The 20,378-nt window shown below is 45.6% G+C and overlaps 1 protein-coding gene across 3 annotated transcripts in view; it reads left to right on the top strand.

The window, feature by feature from the left end:
- The window catches only part of HPF1 (histone PARylation factor 1), a 281,970-nt gene extending 262,050 nt beyond the window's left edge, over nucleotides 1-19,920 (top strand). For all 3 annotated transcript variants that reach the window (XM_069631405.1, XM_069631407.1, XM_069631406.1), the window contains one exon: nucleotides 19,649-19,920. In XM_069631405.1, coding sequence (XP_069487506.1) covers nucleotides 19,649-19,780 — 132 coding nt within the window. In that variant the 3' untranslated portion in view covers nucleotides 19,781-19,920. The remainder of the gene's footprint in view (nucleotides 1-19,648) is intronic.
- Nucleotides 19,921-20,378: the final 458 nt, after the last annotated feature.

The following is a 20,378-nucleotide window of genomic DNA, read 5'->3' as shown; positions in this document are numbered from 1 at the left end:
AGGTTCTGTATGGCAAAACTGGAAACCTTAAGGCATCTGGTGCTTGAACACCTCCCACTGCAGGGCTTAAGAACCCAATATCTTGGGCCACTTGCAATGAATCCATTCCTCTATGATGAAGATATGATATGGAAACATTGTCTTGAAAACTTTAATATCCGGGAAGGGTTGGCCCTGGCTGGTTTCATCAAATCACTGAATTTGTAGACCTGGTAAACTGATGATACTTGGCAGGGGATGGATCTCATTTCAGTTTTATTTAACTTGACGCCATCTTCAAAATTTTGACTGATTCCGAATTTATTTTATTTGAATTGTCTGTGGATTCACTGTCTCTAGACTACAAGTGGTGGTATTTAATATCTGATGTGAATGTAATTGTTGATCTTTATTTTATATGCTGCTCTATTTGTGGTTAACTGCTGTGTGCACACTGAACCAATCCAATTAATTGAACTTGAGGGTGAACATCTGTTGATGTACTGGACTTAAATCGATTACCCTTCTCTTAATCTATTTTGTGTTCCTGTTTGCTAACTGTGTACTATTTTAATTTTCTCTTGGATATTCTCCTTTTAACTATGTGTATTATGTGATTACTTGACATTGTTTTTTTGTAAAGGTTTGAACTGACCAAATACAATTTTAAAAAAAGAATTTGTTATTTTTGTACATGGTGGATTAGATTAACGTATACTTTTTTTTAGTAGAACCTTGATTTTACATTCCTTTATTTTGGACTGTTAGACTTTGCTGTTTGGGTTGCTACTGAACCACATTCCCACTCCTCTTGAGAGTATAGCCTTCTCATGGCACGTTATGTTATTTGGCATTTGTATAGCGCCTTTTACCATTGTTATGATTCAAAGCGCTGTAGGTTGAACGTCTTCAGGGACCGCAGTCAGGTCAGTGGCGAGAGTAGAGTAGTGTAGTACAACGTGCATGGGTGCACTTGTTATCACAAAAGGCGAAGATGGTATATCTCTTAACTGTACCTTTAGGATTGTGTTGGGTCTTGGTTTGTAGAAGTGAGGGCTGAGTGTCCGTTTTGGCCTCTACTGACCCGTTTACTCCTGAAGTGCAGAAGTCAATTTGTTACAATTACTCCCACGTTCCATCCCCTTTCCTCCATACTCATGGTGCCCGACTCATCGGGGCGAGACCAGGCCAGAGTATAGGCACAGCAAAAAGTGTACTACAATTTTTTTTTAAAGTTGGGGTCAGAGCCCACGCACGGACGTGTTGTGCTCCCAGCATATACAGACAGCAATTACCACATGTCTCTCTTTAGAACAGTGTTGTGGCTTGTGCTGCACATCAGCGTACTTGTCACATTCCCTATTGGGCACCAGTCTATCCTTCCCCAGTTTTATATCTGGGACAAAAGGTGTGTTTTAAATCTTCTGGTCCTGCACAACCCTGTGGCACCGTTTCTTACTGGGCCATGAGGAAATGTCTCCAGCGCTGTGAAGAAATCTTTCACGTGTATCCACCAAAATATCTGGGGCATTAGAATTGTGACTCCCATTATCTCAAGGTGTGGTGGCTCCTTCCCATGGGTTCTTTCAGGTTCTTCAGCATCTCAGCAATGCTCTATCAGGGGCAGCCGGAAGGACCGCAGAGGACCTAGCAGGGTGTCCCACCAGTGTTTGCTTTTATGGGCTGCGCACCTTTACACTGAAGCTTGCTTTGTGGTCTTCACTGCCTCTACTGGTCTAGATTACTAAAGCCTAAGGTGAGGGGGTACAGGGAAAGGTGGAAAACTAAAAACAAAAAAACTCCTAAGCCCTCAACTGTGTCACAAGCCCAAATAGAGAACATGTAGTCTCACTTGGGTGACATTTGCCCCACCATAACCCGAATTCATCGCCACAGTACTCCGAAGCTTTCCCGCAGTATTCATCCCATGAGTCGGATATGCCTAAGTGGGATTTGGATCCCATTAGACTTTGACCTACTGTCTATAGTGGGTAGTTTATACCTCGGGTGGATTGGCCCACCCATGAACACCACCTTCAGGTCTATGGCTTACCCAACTCTTATTCTGTGAGGTTTAAAGAACCATGGTCGGGTAATTTTAGGCAACTGTATTTGGTGCTTCCACCTGGACCCCAGGCGCTTCAGCTTGTAGGACGCCTGCTTTAGGCCTCTTGTGAGGGCAGCCTTTTCAAATGTTTCCAGACACTCATATGACCCAAAAGGGTGATCGGAGAAGTTCTACTTCGGACAGAGCCTTTGACTTCTCGGTCTCCACCTTCTTAGGCTATTTTGACTGAGTAGTCTAGGCCTTCACAGAGTTCCCCGGGATAAAATTCCATCGGGGGGGGGGGGGGAGTGGGGGCGTGGCTTGGCGCCATGGCGAGCGGTTTGGCCTGGTGAGAGCTCCCGGCCGAGACCGTTAGTCCACACAAAATGCCCCAGTAAAACCTAATCTCTGGTCCGCAGCTTCGGCATTTTGAAGTGCTGAAAAATGGCACTAGCTTACACCGCCTCCGTGACGACCTTAGGCAGCGAGGGAACGGAGTTCTGGCCGAGCTCGCCGGCGAGATGACTTGCGGTGCCGGTGGAACTCCAAGATGGCGGACGGCGGCAGTTTTTGATCGGACCTCCTCTCCCTGAAAAGCCCTGACGGGGGAGGTTGAAGCGAACCCGCGAGTCTGCGGCTGGTGATTCCCCTGATCCAACAGGAAGGTACCCATTTCACCGCAGGGGGATGCGCCTGTGACTGGGCGACTCCCGCAATGATCGGCAGGGAAGGAGATGGGACCCAGCCCCTGCTGTGACCCAGCTGAGCAACCTACAACGCCATAGAATTGGGCTTGCAGAAAGCCCACAGCAGCAGGAGGGGCTCCGGCGCAGAAGAACCAAGTGCGGAGTCCCGCCGTCCCCTCCAACCCAACAGTCTCTTGCCACCGGCCCCTCGCGGGACCCGTGGGTGTTCCGGGGTTTCCTGTGCTGCTCGCCCCTGTCAAGCACCAGAAGCGAGGAGGCAGCTTTCAATGGCCCGGGCAAATAATGCAGCAGCTGTACCTGGAGGAGGGTAGGGCGGCACTTGCCGCACCGCCCGAATTCTATAGCGGACCCTCCCACCGGCTCCTCAGCCACACAACTCTAGCTCCGGGGGGGGGGGGGCATCACGCAGCGGGTCTCCTCAGGAGTGGGGCCCGAAGAACTAGCCCAGGGCCCTCCGGACTTAGGAACAGGGGTTTCCTCCCTGCTTTGGCTAGCAGGCCTGGGGAGCCCTGCACATCTCCCCTCCTCTGCTGCACGGAGGGGTTGGGGGGGGGGTTCTCCAGTCCCTCGCCGCAAACAAAGAACAATGTCCAGGAACCCGAAATCCACTAAAGAAACGGATATATCCACCCTGCTAAACACCACAATGGGGGAGAAGCCTAAGAAAGGGGAGCGTAACGACGCTGCCATCTCCAGCGCACCCCCGGACCCCAACGAGACGCCGACCCAAGCAGTCACAAAAGCAGACCTGCAAGAGCTCCTCTCTGCCATAACGAAGGAATATCAAAAAGGCACAGAGGAATTAAAAGGCAAAATCTCGTCCCTAGACAAGAGAGTGGGCGAAATTGAAACCACTGTATGAACAAAACTTTGAGATCGGGGAGGGGGCTGACAGGCTCACTGCGTTGGAGGCCAGATGTGAAGCTCTTGAAAACAAGCAAGAAGAAGCGGAAAATAGATCTAGACGCAACAATATCCACCTGGGAGGTATCCCGAGTTCCGTCCCTGAGGAAGAACTCAACTCCTACGTCAACGATCTATTCCGTTTCATTCTAATGCTCCCAGACGAGGCCCCCCTGGAATTGGACAGGGTCCATAGAGCCAAACAAAATGCAACCTCTCCGCCCGATGTCCTAGCGAGAGTCCACTTCTACAGGGTCAAGGAAGAAATCATGCGCGAAGCCAGAAGCTCAGCCCGAATCGGCTTCAGAGATGCAACAATTTCCCTCTACCAAGACTTAGCAGGGGCGACGGTCGCAAAAAGAAAAGCCCTTAAACCACTCACGGAATGGCTATGGGAAAGGAAGACAACCTATCATTGGGGATTCCCCAAAGCCCTAACCTTCACCTGGGAGGGCAAGCCACAAATTATCCCCTCCACCAAGGAGGACGCGTGCTTCATGAACCCGGACAGTGAGGCGGGGGATCCGCGGAAGACTCAAAGACCCCATAGGGACTCTTCGAGGCACTGGACCAAAATGGCGGGGCGTCGCAGACCCCAGGGCCACCCGAACAAGACTAAGAGGGATAACAACCTCTAGATAGAGGCCCCCTCCAACTACAAACCAGGGGAGCCTCCAGGTCCCTTCCCAGACCGATCTCCTCCTGGCGGGAAATGAAGCCGAGATGGCTACATCTGCCCCCATAACTCAGACTCTCCATCCCCCGGGACCCTCGGGTCAAGCCACCTACAGGAACCAAAGCCAACCAGGCCTGGGAGAGGAGACCCAAACTCTGATCATTAACGGGGTTGAACCCATTTTCAGAAAACGCCGAAACTTCTTATTCTACACTTTACTGGGCAACAGAAGAGGCACAGTTGCCTCCTTCAGAGTGACATTGGTCCGGCTGGATGCCCCGTTGGTTGAAGGCTGGTCCGGAAACCTTATTGTTGGGTGGGGGGGGGGCGGCAGGGGGAGAGGAGCTCCGCACGGTGGGGGGTGGCACGAGGGGAAGAGGAGCCGAAAGACTGGGAACAAGACCCATTCAGGGAAGACGACGGACTAACCTAACATGGGCTAAAAGGATGGTTTCGTTAAATAAAACAATCACCATCACGTCGTGGAACGTGCAAGGTCTTCTCAATGCCCCAAGAAAGCAGAAGTCGGTGGAACAAAGACTGGACCAACTGGCAGCTGACATCGTCTTCCTCCAGGAAACTCACCTGATGGCGGAGGACGAAAAACGGATCCGCTTTAGATGCTACTATAAATGCCATTTCGCCTCCGCCACCCAGAATAAAAGGAGTCGCAATCCTGCTCAGTCAAAACCTGCCACTAAACAAGATCACTGTCAAAAGAGACCCGGAGGGGAGATTCCTGCTTCTAAAAGGCCTCCTAGTTGAACTGCCTATTACCCTAGTGGCAATCTACAGCCCAAATAAAGAGCAAGACCAATTTCTTCGCAATCTCATCCTGATCATTACCGCTTTTTCTGCCGGCCCCCTACTAATTAGAGGAGACTTTAATCTTCCCCCGGACCCGAGTGTTGACAAGACCCTACCACCCTCCAGGGAAGACTACAGCAAAGCCTTGGCCATGGCCGAATTTCTGCGGGAAACAGACTATCGATTTATGGAGGCTGCGCAACCAGGGAGAAAGGGACTATACCTTCTTCTTGCATGTTCACAGAGGGTACTCGCTGATCGACCTCCTACTTGCAGCAAACACAATGGCCCCCTACGTGGATGAAATCCAAATTTGGCATATAGCAATCTCGGATCACGCACAGTTTTTACAATGACGCTGCTTCTGCACGGAGCCCCAGAGCCCACCTATCGGCAATGGAAAATGCAAGATCACATCCTGGCCGACGTAGTAGCCAGCGCTGACCTTGCCGAAGTGCTCCAGAATTACTTCACTGAGAATACAACCCCAGACTCCTCAACGGAAACGGTTTGGGACGCCATGAAACCAGTAATCCGAGGAGTGGCAATGGATACAACGGCCAGACTCGAGCGTCAAAACCTGCTGAAACAACGAAAGCTAGAGGAAAAACTAGTCGAACTGGAAAACAGGCTCAAGCAACGTCAAACGAAACAACGAACCGAGAACTCAAGAGTAAAAAGGGAGCTGGAAATGCACCTGGCAGATCAGGCCGCCAGAGCATTAACTTACACCAAGCAATTCTACTACCTCAACATTAATAAAGCCAACCGGCTCCTAGCACACAAGTTGAAAAAACTCCAAACCAGGAACTACATCCAAAGCCTGGCTGACAAAGAAGGCAAGCTACACTGTCTGGACTCAGAGAAGCTTGAGATGATGGTCCAGCATCACAAAGATATCATGGCGGGCCCCCCATCTCCAAGCCCGGCCATCGCACAATTCCTGCCTCGACCTCAGAAATGCAACCACATCCCCTAATGCCTGACCTGGATCGCCCAATCTCAGCTGAGGAAGTAAGTGAGACGATCCGCCTCTTGAAAAATACCACACCCGGACCGGATGGACTGACCGCAAAATTCTATAAGAAGTTTGCCTACCTGCTAGCACCCCACCTGGCAAACCTATACAACTCATTTCTTGTTACAGGGTCCACTACAGCAGCCATGAATGAATCACTGACGGTGCTGATCCCAAAACCTGGGAAAGACCGAGCTCCATTTGCGTCATACAGACCTATAACTCTCCTAAACAATAATGCGAAAATATACGCTAAAATACTGGCAAACGGGCTGACCCCGCTCCTCCCAGAGATCATCCACCCGGATCAAGCAGGCTTCATCCCGGGGCGGGGCACTCAGGACAATATCCGCAGAACCATCAACATCATAGACTCAGCAAACAGGACAAGCTCGGAGCTGACAGTACTCTTTGGATGCGCACAAGGCGTTTGACATGCTCGACTGGGGTTATATAAAGGAAACCTTAAGGCATTTTGGCTTTGGTCCGAACTTCATAAAATGGGTCCTAGCCAACTATCAAAGTCCCTCCACAAGACTGCGGGTGAATGGGGCTAAATCCAGCAAAATCAACATGATTAGAGGAACGAGACAGGAATGCCCCCTCTACCCACTCATCTTCGCCTTATCGATGGAGCCATTCGCGAACAGAGTCCGCCTGAACCCATCGATACATGGGCTCACAATCAAAAGGGAGGCCTACAAAATAGCATTATATGCGGACGATGTGCTGCTGACACTCACCCACACGTCCAAATCCATTGGAGCCCTCTGGGAAACCCTTGCATTCCGTGCAGCTTCAGGGTTCACAATAAATTTCTCCAAATCGGTGGCAATGGGCATCAACGTCCCAAGAAAACTCAAGACGGCATTGGAGGCCGCGCTCCAGATCCCTTGGGTAAAAAGGAGCATCAGCTACCTAGGAGTTCATCTACGCAACAAAACGGAGAAGCTGTACAAAACAAACTTCCCGGCACTCTTTAGAGAGCTGAAAAAAGACATTGGTCGCTGGAGAAAACAAGAAATCCTCTGGTTCGGCCGGATCACGGCGATAAAAATGAATCTAACCCCACGTCTACTATACTTCGCACATGCCTTGCCAGTGGCGGTCCCGGAAAAAGCCTTACAGAAGCTGCAAAGAGACATACTGAACCTGATCTACATATCCCGAAACGAATCCTGCTCCGGAGTGCCGCAATGGGCGGCCTAGGGGTCCCAGATGTAGCTAGGTATTGCCTCGCAGCTCAACTAGCCCCAGCCTTTGCTTGGAAACTTCCCATCAACCGCCCCCGATGGTTGCAAATAGAAGAAGATTGGCGCAAGGCCCCGATCGAGACGCTGCCCCATTGCTAGGACTCCAAAGGGGCCCAAGAACCGGGTCCGCTACCCTCAACGAGGAACACAGTGGCTAGCTGGAGAAAAGCTGCCCGCCTATGGAAATGCAGAAGCACTATGGGACCACTCACTCCAATCTGGGACAACCCGGACTTCTCCCCGGGAACCGCACCACACCATTTTGGGATATGGAGAGCCAGGGGCCTGGAAACCATGGCAAACTTCTTCGAGAATGGCCGCCCACTAAATTTTGAGGAGTGCAAAATTTAAATTTCAGCTACCGGAAACCGAAAGGTTCCGCTACACGCAACTGAGGCACTGGCTGTCAAACGAGCGGGTCAGGAAACCTGGCAGCAGAGAGTTGACAGCGTTAGAAAACACCCTCACATCTAGGCGCTATACAAAATATTGGACAGAACAGATCCCACCCATAAAGAGCCGTATATACTAAAGTGGGAAGAAGACATCGGAAGAACGATTGAACCAGAGGAATGGTATCAAATCTGGTCTTGAGCGCAAAAAAGCTCAAAATGTGTAACGAACAAGGAGGGGGCATACAAAGTCTGCTTTAGGTGGTACCGTACTCCCGAAATTCTAAAGTACAACCCGGCCATCCCGGCTCAGTGTTGGAGGGGCTGCCCAGACCGAGGAACTCTGCTCCACCTTTTTTGGACTTGCCCAAAAGCCACCCAATTCTGGAAGAATATCCTAGAACAAATCAAAGAAATCACCGGGCTCACCATCCCCTGGGATCCGGGTGTCGCGCTGCTGGGTGGGACAGGAGATGGCCAATTCCCTTTAACAGGCTGCATTGCGGACCTCTGCTCTCACCGTCTAACAGCAGCCAAGATCTCCATCGCTAGATTATGGAAAAACCCAGAGGGCCCGTCCACGCAAATGTGGTGGTCCAAATGCTGGGAAATCGTAGCAGCCGAGAAAGTCACCACCATCAGACTCGGCAACAGGTCCAAATTTGAGCGCACCTGGGCCCCCTTCCTGGACTATGTGCAGCGGTTCCCGGGTGTGGCAAGACGGCCCCCGGCTCTGCGGTGGATGGAAACCCAGGATTGAAAAGAAGGGGACTCAACAGTCGATGCACAGAAAGTCTCTGGCTCACAGCTAAGTTGTTCAAGGCGGCAAAAACTAAAGGCACAAACTCGCAGGGGCTTCTGCCGGATGAGTCCATCCTAAGCCCACACACAGAGACATACTCCCAGTAAGCTAAATGTGAATGTAGCTGTCTTTTTGGTCCCTACCCTATATACTGCTCCCATTGCCTTCCCGTTTACCCCTCCCCCCCTCCAGTTACTGATGATTTGAATCCTGAAGAAAATTCAAGTTTTGTTAAGATTTTTCTATGCTAATTGCAGTTTTCTGAGCTCAAGCGCCATAGCAAGAGTGACAAGCATGGAATAATTCAAATGTTTGCTATGCTTGTAATGCCACAAACACAATAAAAACAATGTTGGAAAAAAAAAATTCCATCGAGGATCCCATAACCCTAACCCTGTCCAGGAGGGAAGCCTGCATTGACCCATACAGGCATCTATTCAGATACAAGTAGAAGCCCCAGCAGATTTATGTTGGATTTCAGGAAGGAAACAATGAACTTCTGGCATCAGTGGGAGCCATCCATGACCACCTAAGTGGGGTAGCAGAGTTTCTAGGTCTCACTACCCTGGAATGAGATTGGAGTCCTGGTGGGGCTAGTAGGCTTGCAGGCAGATGAAGTCGGGCATTTCGCTACAGAAGGGCGTAGATGCTGAGGCCTGTGGAATAAACCTCATTCCTCAACTTTAATTTCCCTACAGGCAATGCACTTCTGACGTTTGTCTATTGCCACAGTCTACACCTTCGTCCTCAGTGATGGTGGCAGTTTCATTCTTTTACAGGATCCTCCTCTGCTTCAACCTCTTCATTGGCTCCACACGGAAAAGAGAAACGCTTTCTTGAATCTGGGGGGGGAAAAGGGTTTACGTTAATTAAGCACTCCATTTAAGGCACGCTAATATGGATTCACTTCTAGTCGTGGCGCTGGAGAGAATTAACGGCAAGCAGACTTCCAATCTGGTCTTGTGGATCTTTTGGAAGTCTAGGCCCATCAAATTGAAACAGCAGCTAGAGGCACGTTCCTTGGGGCGGACATCTGGGAGACCTGGCTATGCTCCACATTTTCTCAGGATGTGCAAGATAAGATTGGATCTGTCCTCTGAGGGCTCAGAACATTTTCACTGTACCACACAACTAATCAAGAAAGACATCCGTTCTGACTAAGCTTCTGCAGAAGTCCTTTGGCTGCCCTGAGGCTGGATTTTAGATCCAAGCTATCTGGTATTCGAGGCTTCTTAGAGCAGCCGCAGCATGATCACAAGGAGTGGTATTAGCATAACTGACCTAAAACATTTGATCAAATTATTTTTACATTTTTCTTTGGTCACATTTAATAAAATATATATATGGGGAAGTGGAGGAGGTTGCGGGCGTCGGACGGGGCTGGTCTCCCCCTGCATTTTAGACTAGAAAAAAGGTCAAATTCGGTCAAATGTTTTAAGTCAAATAGACTCAAGCCCTCTGAGCTTGTCAAGGAAGAAACTACAGACCAATGTTGTTTCAGTTTTTTTTTTTTTTAGGCAACCCTCTCTTAAATCTGCAACGGTAGAGAAGCGAAAATGCCTGGGTCTGCACGTCCTCCGTCTGGGAAGGGTAGCGGGTGTTCATGTATCTCATAACAGGCTGAGCATCTGTATCTGGATTTCTGGGTCTTGTTTGGTCAGTAAGGGCCTCTCTCCCAGTCAGGTCTGTCCATCGCCTCCCCCAAATTGCTTTAGCAGTAAATACAGAAGGTCTTGGATAAAGCCTACTACTTTCATGGCAGAGAAGGGCCAGGGCTTCTATTTCAGCATGTACAGTTACCAAAAGAACCAGGCAGGCCTGAGAACAAAGTCAAGCTGACAACACCTCGGATCCATTTTTCCATGACTCAAGGAGACTGGTTCTGTGCAGTGGGTCTGAAGGGTACATGACTCTGTTCAGATTTGGCGCCATCACAGGGGATTTCTCTGCTTGTCACTTGAGAACAGGCATTTTCAGTACAGGGTACTACCTTTTTGACATGAATGCGTATTTACAAAGCTCCTATCTACAATTGAAATATCACTGACTGTTTAGGTCGGAATGGTGACAAGTCGTGCATTGTTTTTTTACCATTGTTGCACTCCCAGCTTGTCAGATTATCTTAAATACAATTTGAAACTGGGGACTATAATAGAACCTCACAGGGGATATTATTTTTTGCTCAAACCCCTGTTGTGTTTTGCCCCCTTTCTTTTTCTTTTTTTGTATATTTCTGGTTTGATTTTTTTCGTCATTTTTGCTGTTGGATTTTTTTCTTGTGTACCATGTGTCTAAATTGTTCTCGCACTGTACACTTTATGCCCATCATGCACTGCAGGGTGTTCATCAGATAACTATGCACTTTAATTATATATACTTTACATTGACTCTGTGTTTTTATGCTGTTTTACCATGGATTCAGCACTATGTATAATGTAATTTAAAATGTGAACAATAAAGATTGATTGATTTTATATTATCCTTGACCTGGCCTATCCCCTCATTGGGCTCCTATTTTGAGTTATTTACCCTGCCTGATTTTTCTAGTGGTGTGTTTCACGTGACCCCATTCCTTCTTGTTGCTTGTTCTGTTACTCGGCTGGGTCTACGTGGTTGGAGACACTTATCCTTGATCATACAATTGAAATATATCTTCACCTGAAGCGCAGTCACATATAAACAGATGTGATTGGCTGATCGGAACTCCTTCGGCTATAGACATCCGTAGCTCTCCATTTCTTTTGGGTCTGCTTTACAGATTGGGCCCGTCAGTCAATCGGATACATTCTTGGATGATTCCAATCAGTTGATCCAGTTCATATGGTTCTTCCCCACTGACATTGGAACAACCTCCAGGCTGTTTCAATGCAGGAAACATCTTTTGGCTTTGTTGTTTCTACGAATTCTAGTTGTAGAGCTCTGGTAATGAGTCCTCATCGCAGCATTTTCATTGAAGCAATTCATCTTCTAGAAATGTGGAAGCGGGCAGTCTTAGCAGGCTAGCTCAAACCAACCACGAGCTGGGACCCCATCAGTCTGCGGTTCTTCGGCTCTTGCAGCAAATGGGCACCCTCAAGTGGACATGTTACATCAGTGGGCAAGGCAAAGTGCAGGATGTTCGCCTCTGGGTAGGGGCCAATACCCTAATTCCCTTGCTGATGTTCTAAAAGTGCCCTGGTCCGAAATGCGTTTTCACAAATTCTGCTGATACACAAGGTGCTATCAATGGGGATATCTGCTTGCAATGCGTTGATACTCTTAGCCTCTCATTGACTGGCCATGACATTATTTTCGAACAATATCTCCCTGTCCACCAAGGGCCTGATATTTCTCAAAGTATTTCCATGAATTGAGTCAGCGGAGTAGGGAGGGTGATTTACCCCTCGCCCCAATTAATGGACTTAATGAGCTGGTTCCTGAAGTGTTATCCTTCACGCACCAGGGGACATAAGTCATTAAAGCAACTAGAAAATGTTCAACTTGCAGCCAATACAAAAGCAAGTGGTTGGGATGTTGCCACTAGCCACGTGTCCAGTGTCTAAATCCCAGAAGAGCATGCTGGATCAAGTTCTCTTTCATTACTCATCTGGCAAATTTGTGGTAAAGGTGTACTCTTGTTGCATTTATATGGCAGCTATCAGATTAGGAGAACTCCTGTAAACACTCGTTCAAATGTCGGTAAATCACTGGATTAGATGCTGAGGGCCTTGTGTACCTCTTTCCACCTATAAGCTCATCTCACCCCGTGTGGGGCCCTAACATTGCGCTATCGGCAATTTGCCACAAGCCCTTCAAATCTATGGCATTGGCAGACATATAAGGTTAGTCACTTGGAAATTATCCTTTTTTGTGTTGGTAACTTCAGCTAGGCACATCTACAGACTGTTTTCCTCTAGAGACCATTCACCATATTCTAGAAGGACAAGGTAGTCTGAAGCACTCTGCCCAAAGTAGTTTCATCTTTTCGCAGCAATTGGTAATTGTCATTACTGGTAGTTTTTCCAGACGGACACTGAAAAGGTGTTGCCTTCCTTGGACTTGCATGGGGTCTTAAATTGCTACCTGGTTAAGAACATTAAATTATATTGCATATTACTTGCGCTGTACTTCTGTTTTCCTCTGGCTGCACTTGGCAGCCAGAGGTAAATTGTACCCATCTACCTGGATAGGAACACATCTTCTAGGAAAGTCAACCTGTTTGTGACCTTTTAAAAGCTCTTAGCCAAGCAGGAACATTTTGTAGACCTCAGTGGCGAGTTGGATTGTTTCCTACATTTCAGGAACTTATTCTATTCACAGCACATGTTACCCTAAAGACTCATGCTCCGGCAGTCAGGACTAAAGCCGCGTGAGTGTGAGACCGCACAGTGGGACATCATACCTAAGGCAGCTAATTGGTAGTCTCCATCAGCATTCTGCAAACATTACTGCATAGACGCTAGTTTTAGATCAAATGCTGGGTATGGGCAGGCAGTTCTATGGAACTTGTTTTCTTAGTCCGATTACTTTTCCACTGGGAGTTTGATGGTTTTCAGCAGTGAGTATGGAGAAAAGGGGCTAGAACATGAGTAAATAAATTATCTTAGTGATTACTGTACTCCTAATCCAGAATCCTCTTTCCTCCATATGCCCAAACTTTACTCCCTAATAAGAGTCGAATAGTCTGTCTAATGTGGGGGAATGGTGGGCGGAGTCAGTATACACTGAAAACATACCCCACACGAATGCCGACAGAAAATTGTAAGAAAATTAAAAGGGCAGTTCTTTGCTCTCCAAATGAACTGATCCTATCCTAATTGGGTGGACACCCATGAGTATGGAGGAAATAGGACTGTTCTGACGACTGTACTCCTAGTCAAAATTGTGAATATATGAAATTGAATTTATTTTACATTCAGCCATACTCTGTTTTGTCAGGAATCTTAAAACAAGCATTTTCATAATCTCACTTAAATAATTTAAGAAAGACTTAAGACGCACAATGTTACCCACTGAGCTAATTTCTAATGCTGGAGGTAAGGTTAGGTTAAAATTGCAACATGCTATCAAGGGCATGGGCCGTTCTGTAAGTTGCAATGTCAAAGCATGGAACAAAGCTGCAACATCAGTATTTCTATCAGTCATAAAATTGTGTATATTAAGTCTATGAATCTTTGCTCTAAGACCATCCTCTATGGTTAACTAATGTCCTAGTAATTTGCCGGTTAATTTCTAATCTATGCAGCCCCTTTGTTTGGGATGTGCAAATTACTTGTCAGCCACATGTGTCCTGTCAACAAATATCGTGTTTATTAAAGTACTCTGTGTTTGGCAAAACCTCATTCTTTCCTTACGTTTAGACCTTTAGCGGTTAAAGTAATAATTTGAACCATTGGAGCCCAGATTTGAGAGTCCTGACTGACCCTACTGACTTTTTCTTTTCTCAAAAATTGTTCCTCTCCACCCAGATTTCTTGGCACACTTCTTTCCATAGGAGAGGCCACCCACAACCCAATCTCATCCTTTCCGTAGGAGAGGCCACCCACAACCCAATCTCATCCTTTCATAGGAGAGACCACCCACAAACCAATCTTCTCCAAGTTTCCCTCGTGAATCTGGCCCACAGGGCAATGTTGAACCACAAATCGCAGCACATCATGTAACAGGAAGGATACACACCAGGGGGCATTTGTTATGGATCGTGCTTCCATAACTTTATTTTGTTTCTCCCATTTGTCTTCATCCTGCGTTCTTAATCTTTAAGAACTAAATGACGTACAAAAGTTGAAACAAAGTAAACTCTCCACCCACCACATAGTCAATTAAATATGTTAAGTTTTCGATGTATGCCCCTGGCCCCATCCATTCGGAGAAGAAAAAAAAGTATTGGAATACCCTCGAGTTGAGTCAGTACTTGCATTCTTTACTTTGCTCAACAGAGAACATTGTTTGACAAAGTTGACTACTGCTCTGTAGGAGCACAGGGCTAAGTAGTGGCTAAACCGCCTACTCGGCTCCGCAACACTACTACATCAGCAGTGATCCGAATCTTAAAGCTAAAAAAGGTTACCCTTTTTCCCGTTGTGGCATTGTAGGCTGAGGTCAGCCTATATCAGGATGGGTGTGAGCAGATAACCGTAGCAACCCAAACAGCAATAGTGCAAAGACTCCAAAATGAAAGAATGTCCAATTCAGGTTGTATAAAGATAGACTTTTATTTGAACAATAAATTACACTGAACTAATTAGAAAAACCCAACCCTGTGAAGAAACTTTTTTATGCGGATGCATCGGTTTTTACCATTCACTGATTCTTTTAGGTTTTAGCCCATAGTTTGCACAAATAGGAATCTGTACTGTAAGAGGATTCAATTCAACACTACAGCTAAGTCAACGCCTAGTCTATAATACTGAATGAAAACCCTTATTGATATAACTTTATGTCCAGTTCATGCGTTCTGGATGACTACCCCTATATAACACCCCTCTCTTGGAATCCTCCTGACCCCACTGAGCCAAGAAGTAGTTCTGTTTTGCAAGTTTAAAGGTTTATTTGATAACTTAAACAATATATATTATATCACGCTTTATAATAAATTAATAATTGGATATCACACTTAATCTGGTATGATAAAGATTAACAACGGAGAATCTGGCACTAGCACACTTCTTGGTAATCACTAAGGAGTTGACATGAAATGGATAAGATAGCAACAATACTTTTATTGGTTCAAATGGATGCAATGTGGAATGAAATGCAGTACAGAAAATAACTTGATAGGATTTCAGTAAAACAATGTAATCACTTTCTTGGACAATTCACCCCCCCCCCCCCTTTTATGCAATGCAAGGAAATAGAAGGAAGGCACACAGTTCTCAGAAATGCAATCAAATGTGATTCAGTTCACCCCGGCAAGCTTAGACTACAGAAGTTTAAAACACAGGCAAAATGCTTTTATATGTGCTGGCAATGGAGTGAAAAATATGCTAAATTTGCTTTTAATTCCCTCTAGAAGTTCAGGGTGAGTGGTATCTAGTTAATATTAGTCCAGGCTCACACTAGCAATGATTCAGGGATGATTAGCAGGTTAGACGAATTTCTGGCAAATGGAAGGCAAGCAGCAGCAGATTTTTACACGTGAAGAAATTGCAAATCGCGGCAAAATTCGCGAATGCGTGTTCCGCGATTGCGGTAAAACTATAAGGGGTAGGAATGTGGTTCTTGGTGCGATTAAAAGCTAAGATTCTAAGCTTTCAGATGAAAGTTACTGCAAGTCTCTAAGACAAACGGTCGCGGAGATATGAGCGATTTAGTGAAGGTCGTTTTTGGTTTTGCAAATTTTAAACGCAACACTTTTTCAGCTTTAAAAATGATGGCAGAATAACACAATTGCTAAACTGCAGTTCTACTTAGATTAAAAATGGATTGAATTATATGATTTTAACTAAGAGATGCGTTCTGAGTTTTGCTGAGTACTCACAAGAGATTTTGAACCGGAAAGCGACTTGGTCACGGACTTCAGTCTGGTCAGGTCTTCCCGAGTTCCGCTCACAGCGCCTGGCCTCTGGAACTGCTCACAGCATCGGGGTCAGCACTCTGGATACAATGGCCTGGTCTCTGCTAGGCACCGGTTCTCTGGGTCGGGTCCTGCCTTCTCTTTGGATATTTCTGTCACCGGGTTCTTGCAAAAGTTCTTGGCAAAATTCAGACGGCGTCAGCCGGCTGTCTGAAGAGTTCAGTTGCAAAAAGATTTTCAGGCCTGTTGACAAATACTCTTGCTGGCAGTGGCCTTTTTGGTTAAGGTTCTGTAGTCTCTGTTTATCTTGGAGTCTAAGTGTTGGCTCCTTGAAGGTTGATGGAGGTAAGTATGGATTTTTCCGGCAGAGCGTCCCGCTGCAGATGGAAATGAATGTCCCTACCTAAGTTTCAGTGGTCCATTTATATGTTCTGCAAGTGGGTGTGTGTGTTGGTCATAACTAAACTTGCCCCTCTCACTTGTCATTGGTCCAGCTTTCATTTCTCCCCTGATTGGGGGAGCTAAGTTGTGTCAGAGTGATGTCAGCCATTTATGATCTCTTGAAAAAACTCCCCTGTCATCTGTGCACCCAAATCTATATATGATCAAAATACATATTTCACAGTTACACAGTTGTTTGAAATTACATACCCATGTCACATATCACATGAGGTATACTCTGTCCCAAATCTGCTGTTTCTAAGAGCTTGCATTCAAAAATGGCAACTTTTAGCACTTTTTAATGTGCTAAACAACATTGGATCTTCATTAAATTTTATACAACTGTTCCTCACATATCTATCCACATACCAATGCATTTTCGTTTGTCTAGCTGAAACAGGGAGTCTGTAATATTAATAAACAGCAGGGTTTTGTCCCAGAATATACCACAATTTGGAGTTTGGGCTTGAATTAAAGGTACATTTTTTAAATGAAGTCTCTCAAAGTTATACATTTCTGTCATTTGATTACAAAGAGTTATCAGTGTTTTTGTAAAATATATATTTTACTTTCAATTCAGTCCTCAGAGTGTTGGAGTCCGCCTCCAAGACTTGGGTGGGTCAGTCACATGTCTCCTCCGGGCAGGCAGGCCTTTGTTGACAGGAAACAGTAAAAATCAACATATTCCTTTCAGAGGAGAGGGGCCATTGTGTGGTCTCTGGGAAGCTGAGATCAGGAGGCCAGGGAGCCACTTTGCATTTAATTAACAGAACCCTGTGATTTCCTGGCTTCTTGTGTTGAGTTCTGAAGTGTCGAGAGTTCTCAGGACAGGCAACCCCTTTGAACTTTTGATGAAATGAGACCCCTTTCTTTGCACTAGACAGTTTTGCAAGACAGCTCTCCTGTCAGAGGTTAGACCGCCAGCGCCACCCTCAGGATTTTGCGGTTACTGCATCCCTCCTTGGGATTTTTTTTAGATTGATTCATTTCAGCAAGTGATATTACATGGAGTATATTGTCCATGTTCAGGACATGGCATTGGTGTGTTTCTGCAGTAAAGTAATTCTGTGCCCATGATTTTGCCATATTTGACATTCAAGAAAAAGGAATTCCCAACAGTTATGGGTTTGCTTTTGGCAATCAGCATTGCCTCTCTGAGCTCACAATATAGGCGAAATGGGATTTTCCTGTGCATTTTCTGGGGAGCTCTGGCCATTATGATGTTTTCAATGCCAGTAATGCACAGTTTTGAGGTAGGGCTCGGATGCATGGGTAAATACATCCCACAGTACACGTTTGTTATACCTGCACTTTACTGGTAAATTCTATTGTATTGTTGTGCTTCAGTTTAAAAATTAAACCCCACACATTCCATACATTACATAATTGCTCAAATCCAAATATTTAAATATCATTTAAAAAAAATATATTTTTTAAAGCATTTAGCATAATTCATAGCAAATAATCATCATTCATTCTATACATATCAGCACAAATCGTATTTCCTATTTGAACACCTAAGCTAATCACTTAACCTTTTAAAAACAACTTACAAAAGCTTACATTACATTTAATAAAAAACACTGAGAAACCTAGGGGTATTATCCCATGTAGACCCCGAGAATCCTCTATTCAGGTGGCCAGGGGAGGGCCAGTGCTCTTGGCTCCCAACCCTGGGGGTGGACGAGCGATGGGGGATCACCTGGGTAGGGGAGTCGGGTTGTTCCCGTGGGTCAGCTGGGCTCATCTCTCCAGCGACTGAAGGTGAGGCTCTTCACATGTTGCTGTTTCAAGGCTACTATTGTAAGCTGATGCTACTACATCATTATGGCATGCACCTGGGAGGCTCGGGAACTGGCATCAGGGGGAAGGGCGGAACACAATTTCGCTGAACCCACACATTCTGCGTTGTCTATATCGCACTCCTCGCACCAAAGGCTTCCACCCTCGTTTTGATCTATAATGTAATGTATCCCTCCCTGTACCTCATACTACAAAAGATGTTTTTATGGGATGGGGTAAGATGGTCAAGCATGTTCAGATCTTTTATGACCATTGGTTTTATCGCTGGCGGGCTGGGGCCACTCGCTATCGTGGAATGAAGGGGTTCTTGGACTGGGTTCGTGGTGGCTGTCATTACTCCTGGTGGATTGGGTGGGGGTTATAGAGCCCTGTTGTTGGCCTGGCTGTGATGAATGGGCGCCACAAGAAGCCTAGTGCTGTCTCATGGCCTGGCAGGACGCATTCCTTTCTGTGATACTAAGTAATTGCAACAGTTGAGGGACTTTTTTTTTATTTTTATATGCACACTAAATCTATATTTCCCGCTGTATTGTATCCATGCCGAGTTTCTTAAGACAGTCCTTTCCCCCATAGCACATCGCACGGCTATCTATGGGATTTGCCTCACTCTAAAGCATCTAGGTGAGTGAGACAGACACATTTCCATCCCAACATTGTTCCTATATTGCTACTGCAAAACTTGAACAAGGATGTGGCTAGCACACACCCTTCGCATAGGACCCTGATGCGTCCTTATCCAGCTGGGATAATTACCCTCCTGATCTATCCTTGCAATGGAGGGGTATCAAGATGTTCAGCAGTGTATTATGCTAGGGCAACTTTTCTCATAGCTTCTATCCATTCACACAATCAAAAGCTTGCAATAAATCCAAGAATGCCACGCAAAGTGGTCTTTTAGTAAGTGTAACTTGTAAGGCTAACAAATATAAATATAACAAATACCAATTCAGGGAGGTGCTTCCTTAAAACCTGCTTGGAACTGTTCAAAATCCCAATGGACACTGCCCTTGCATGTAGCTCCCTCAATGGTAAATGCAAATAATATTTTACGGCACCTAAGTATAACTCGGTAGACAAACCATATTTGTTCTGATCAGAAACGGCCTATTTAAACACTATTTGTGGTACGCTTTCTGGAATTTGTTTAACAATCAAATATTGAGCAACTATTCAAAAGGAATTGAACAGCGTTTGTTTTAATTTTATATGTTCAAAGTGGAACAAATCTCGATTCTGGGGCTTCAGATCACATGCTTACCAATCTACTTGTTATAAGCGTTTGTTTTACTGAATAAGACCTTCTCATCTTTGTTTCCCCTTCACAGTACTTTCACAAGATAGTGGGCCAGTTGCTGCCTCTTGCCTACAACCTGTTGAAGAGGAACCTGTTTGCAGAGATAATCAGCGCTCATTTATCCTCCAGGACGGAAGAAAATGTAGACCAACTGACAGCATGATCCAAAGAACATCAGTTGACCTATTATGAGTTAGATAATAGGGAAAGAAGTATTTGTATTTTCTTGTTGTTTCATTGACATGTAGTTTTCTAATAAATTCAGGAGTATGAACAAAAGCACAATAAACATATTTTTTCTTCTTCTGGCTACTGAGCTACAGTTTTGTTTCTGGGATTATCTCAGCAACCGATGACTTTAAATAATTTGTGTAACGAGTTCAATTATTAAAAGCCTATTTTTATTTTCCGTTTTGGTTTTAAGCAAGACATTAAGGATGCACACAAATATGCAAGTTACATATGTTTGACATAAAATGGATTATTTGAACATTTATTTCGTACTTCTAAAGAGGAAAGATTCCAGGCCCTTGATCTTTCCCTCCAGTCTGCATACACCCTACCCTTTGTGCTTTGACTACCAGCCTCTTTAGAAATACAATCTCCCATACTATAGTCCTGGTTGGAGAAAGCTGGCTTTCTTCTAAAAAGAAATTCATAATCTATTCTTGATTAATGGTTCGAAATTCCCCAAACGAGGACTGTCTTTTGACGATTTCTGGAGATAAAGCAGTTCCAGATCTTTTAAGGTTTTTTTCCCC

This window comes from Ambystoma mexicanum, chromosome 6q (genome assembly GCF_040938575.1).
Source record: "Ambystoma mexicanum isolate Mex_15411 chromosome 6q, UKY_AmexF1_1, whole genome shotgun sequence".
NCBI classification, from domain to species: Eukaryota; Metazoa; Chordata; class Amphibia; order Caudata; family Ambystomatidae; genus Ambystoma; species Ambystoma mexicanum.
The sequence above is the reverse complement of the archived record's forward strand: the minus strand, read 5'-3'. Positions and strand labels throughout refer to the sequence as shown.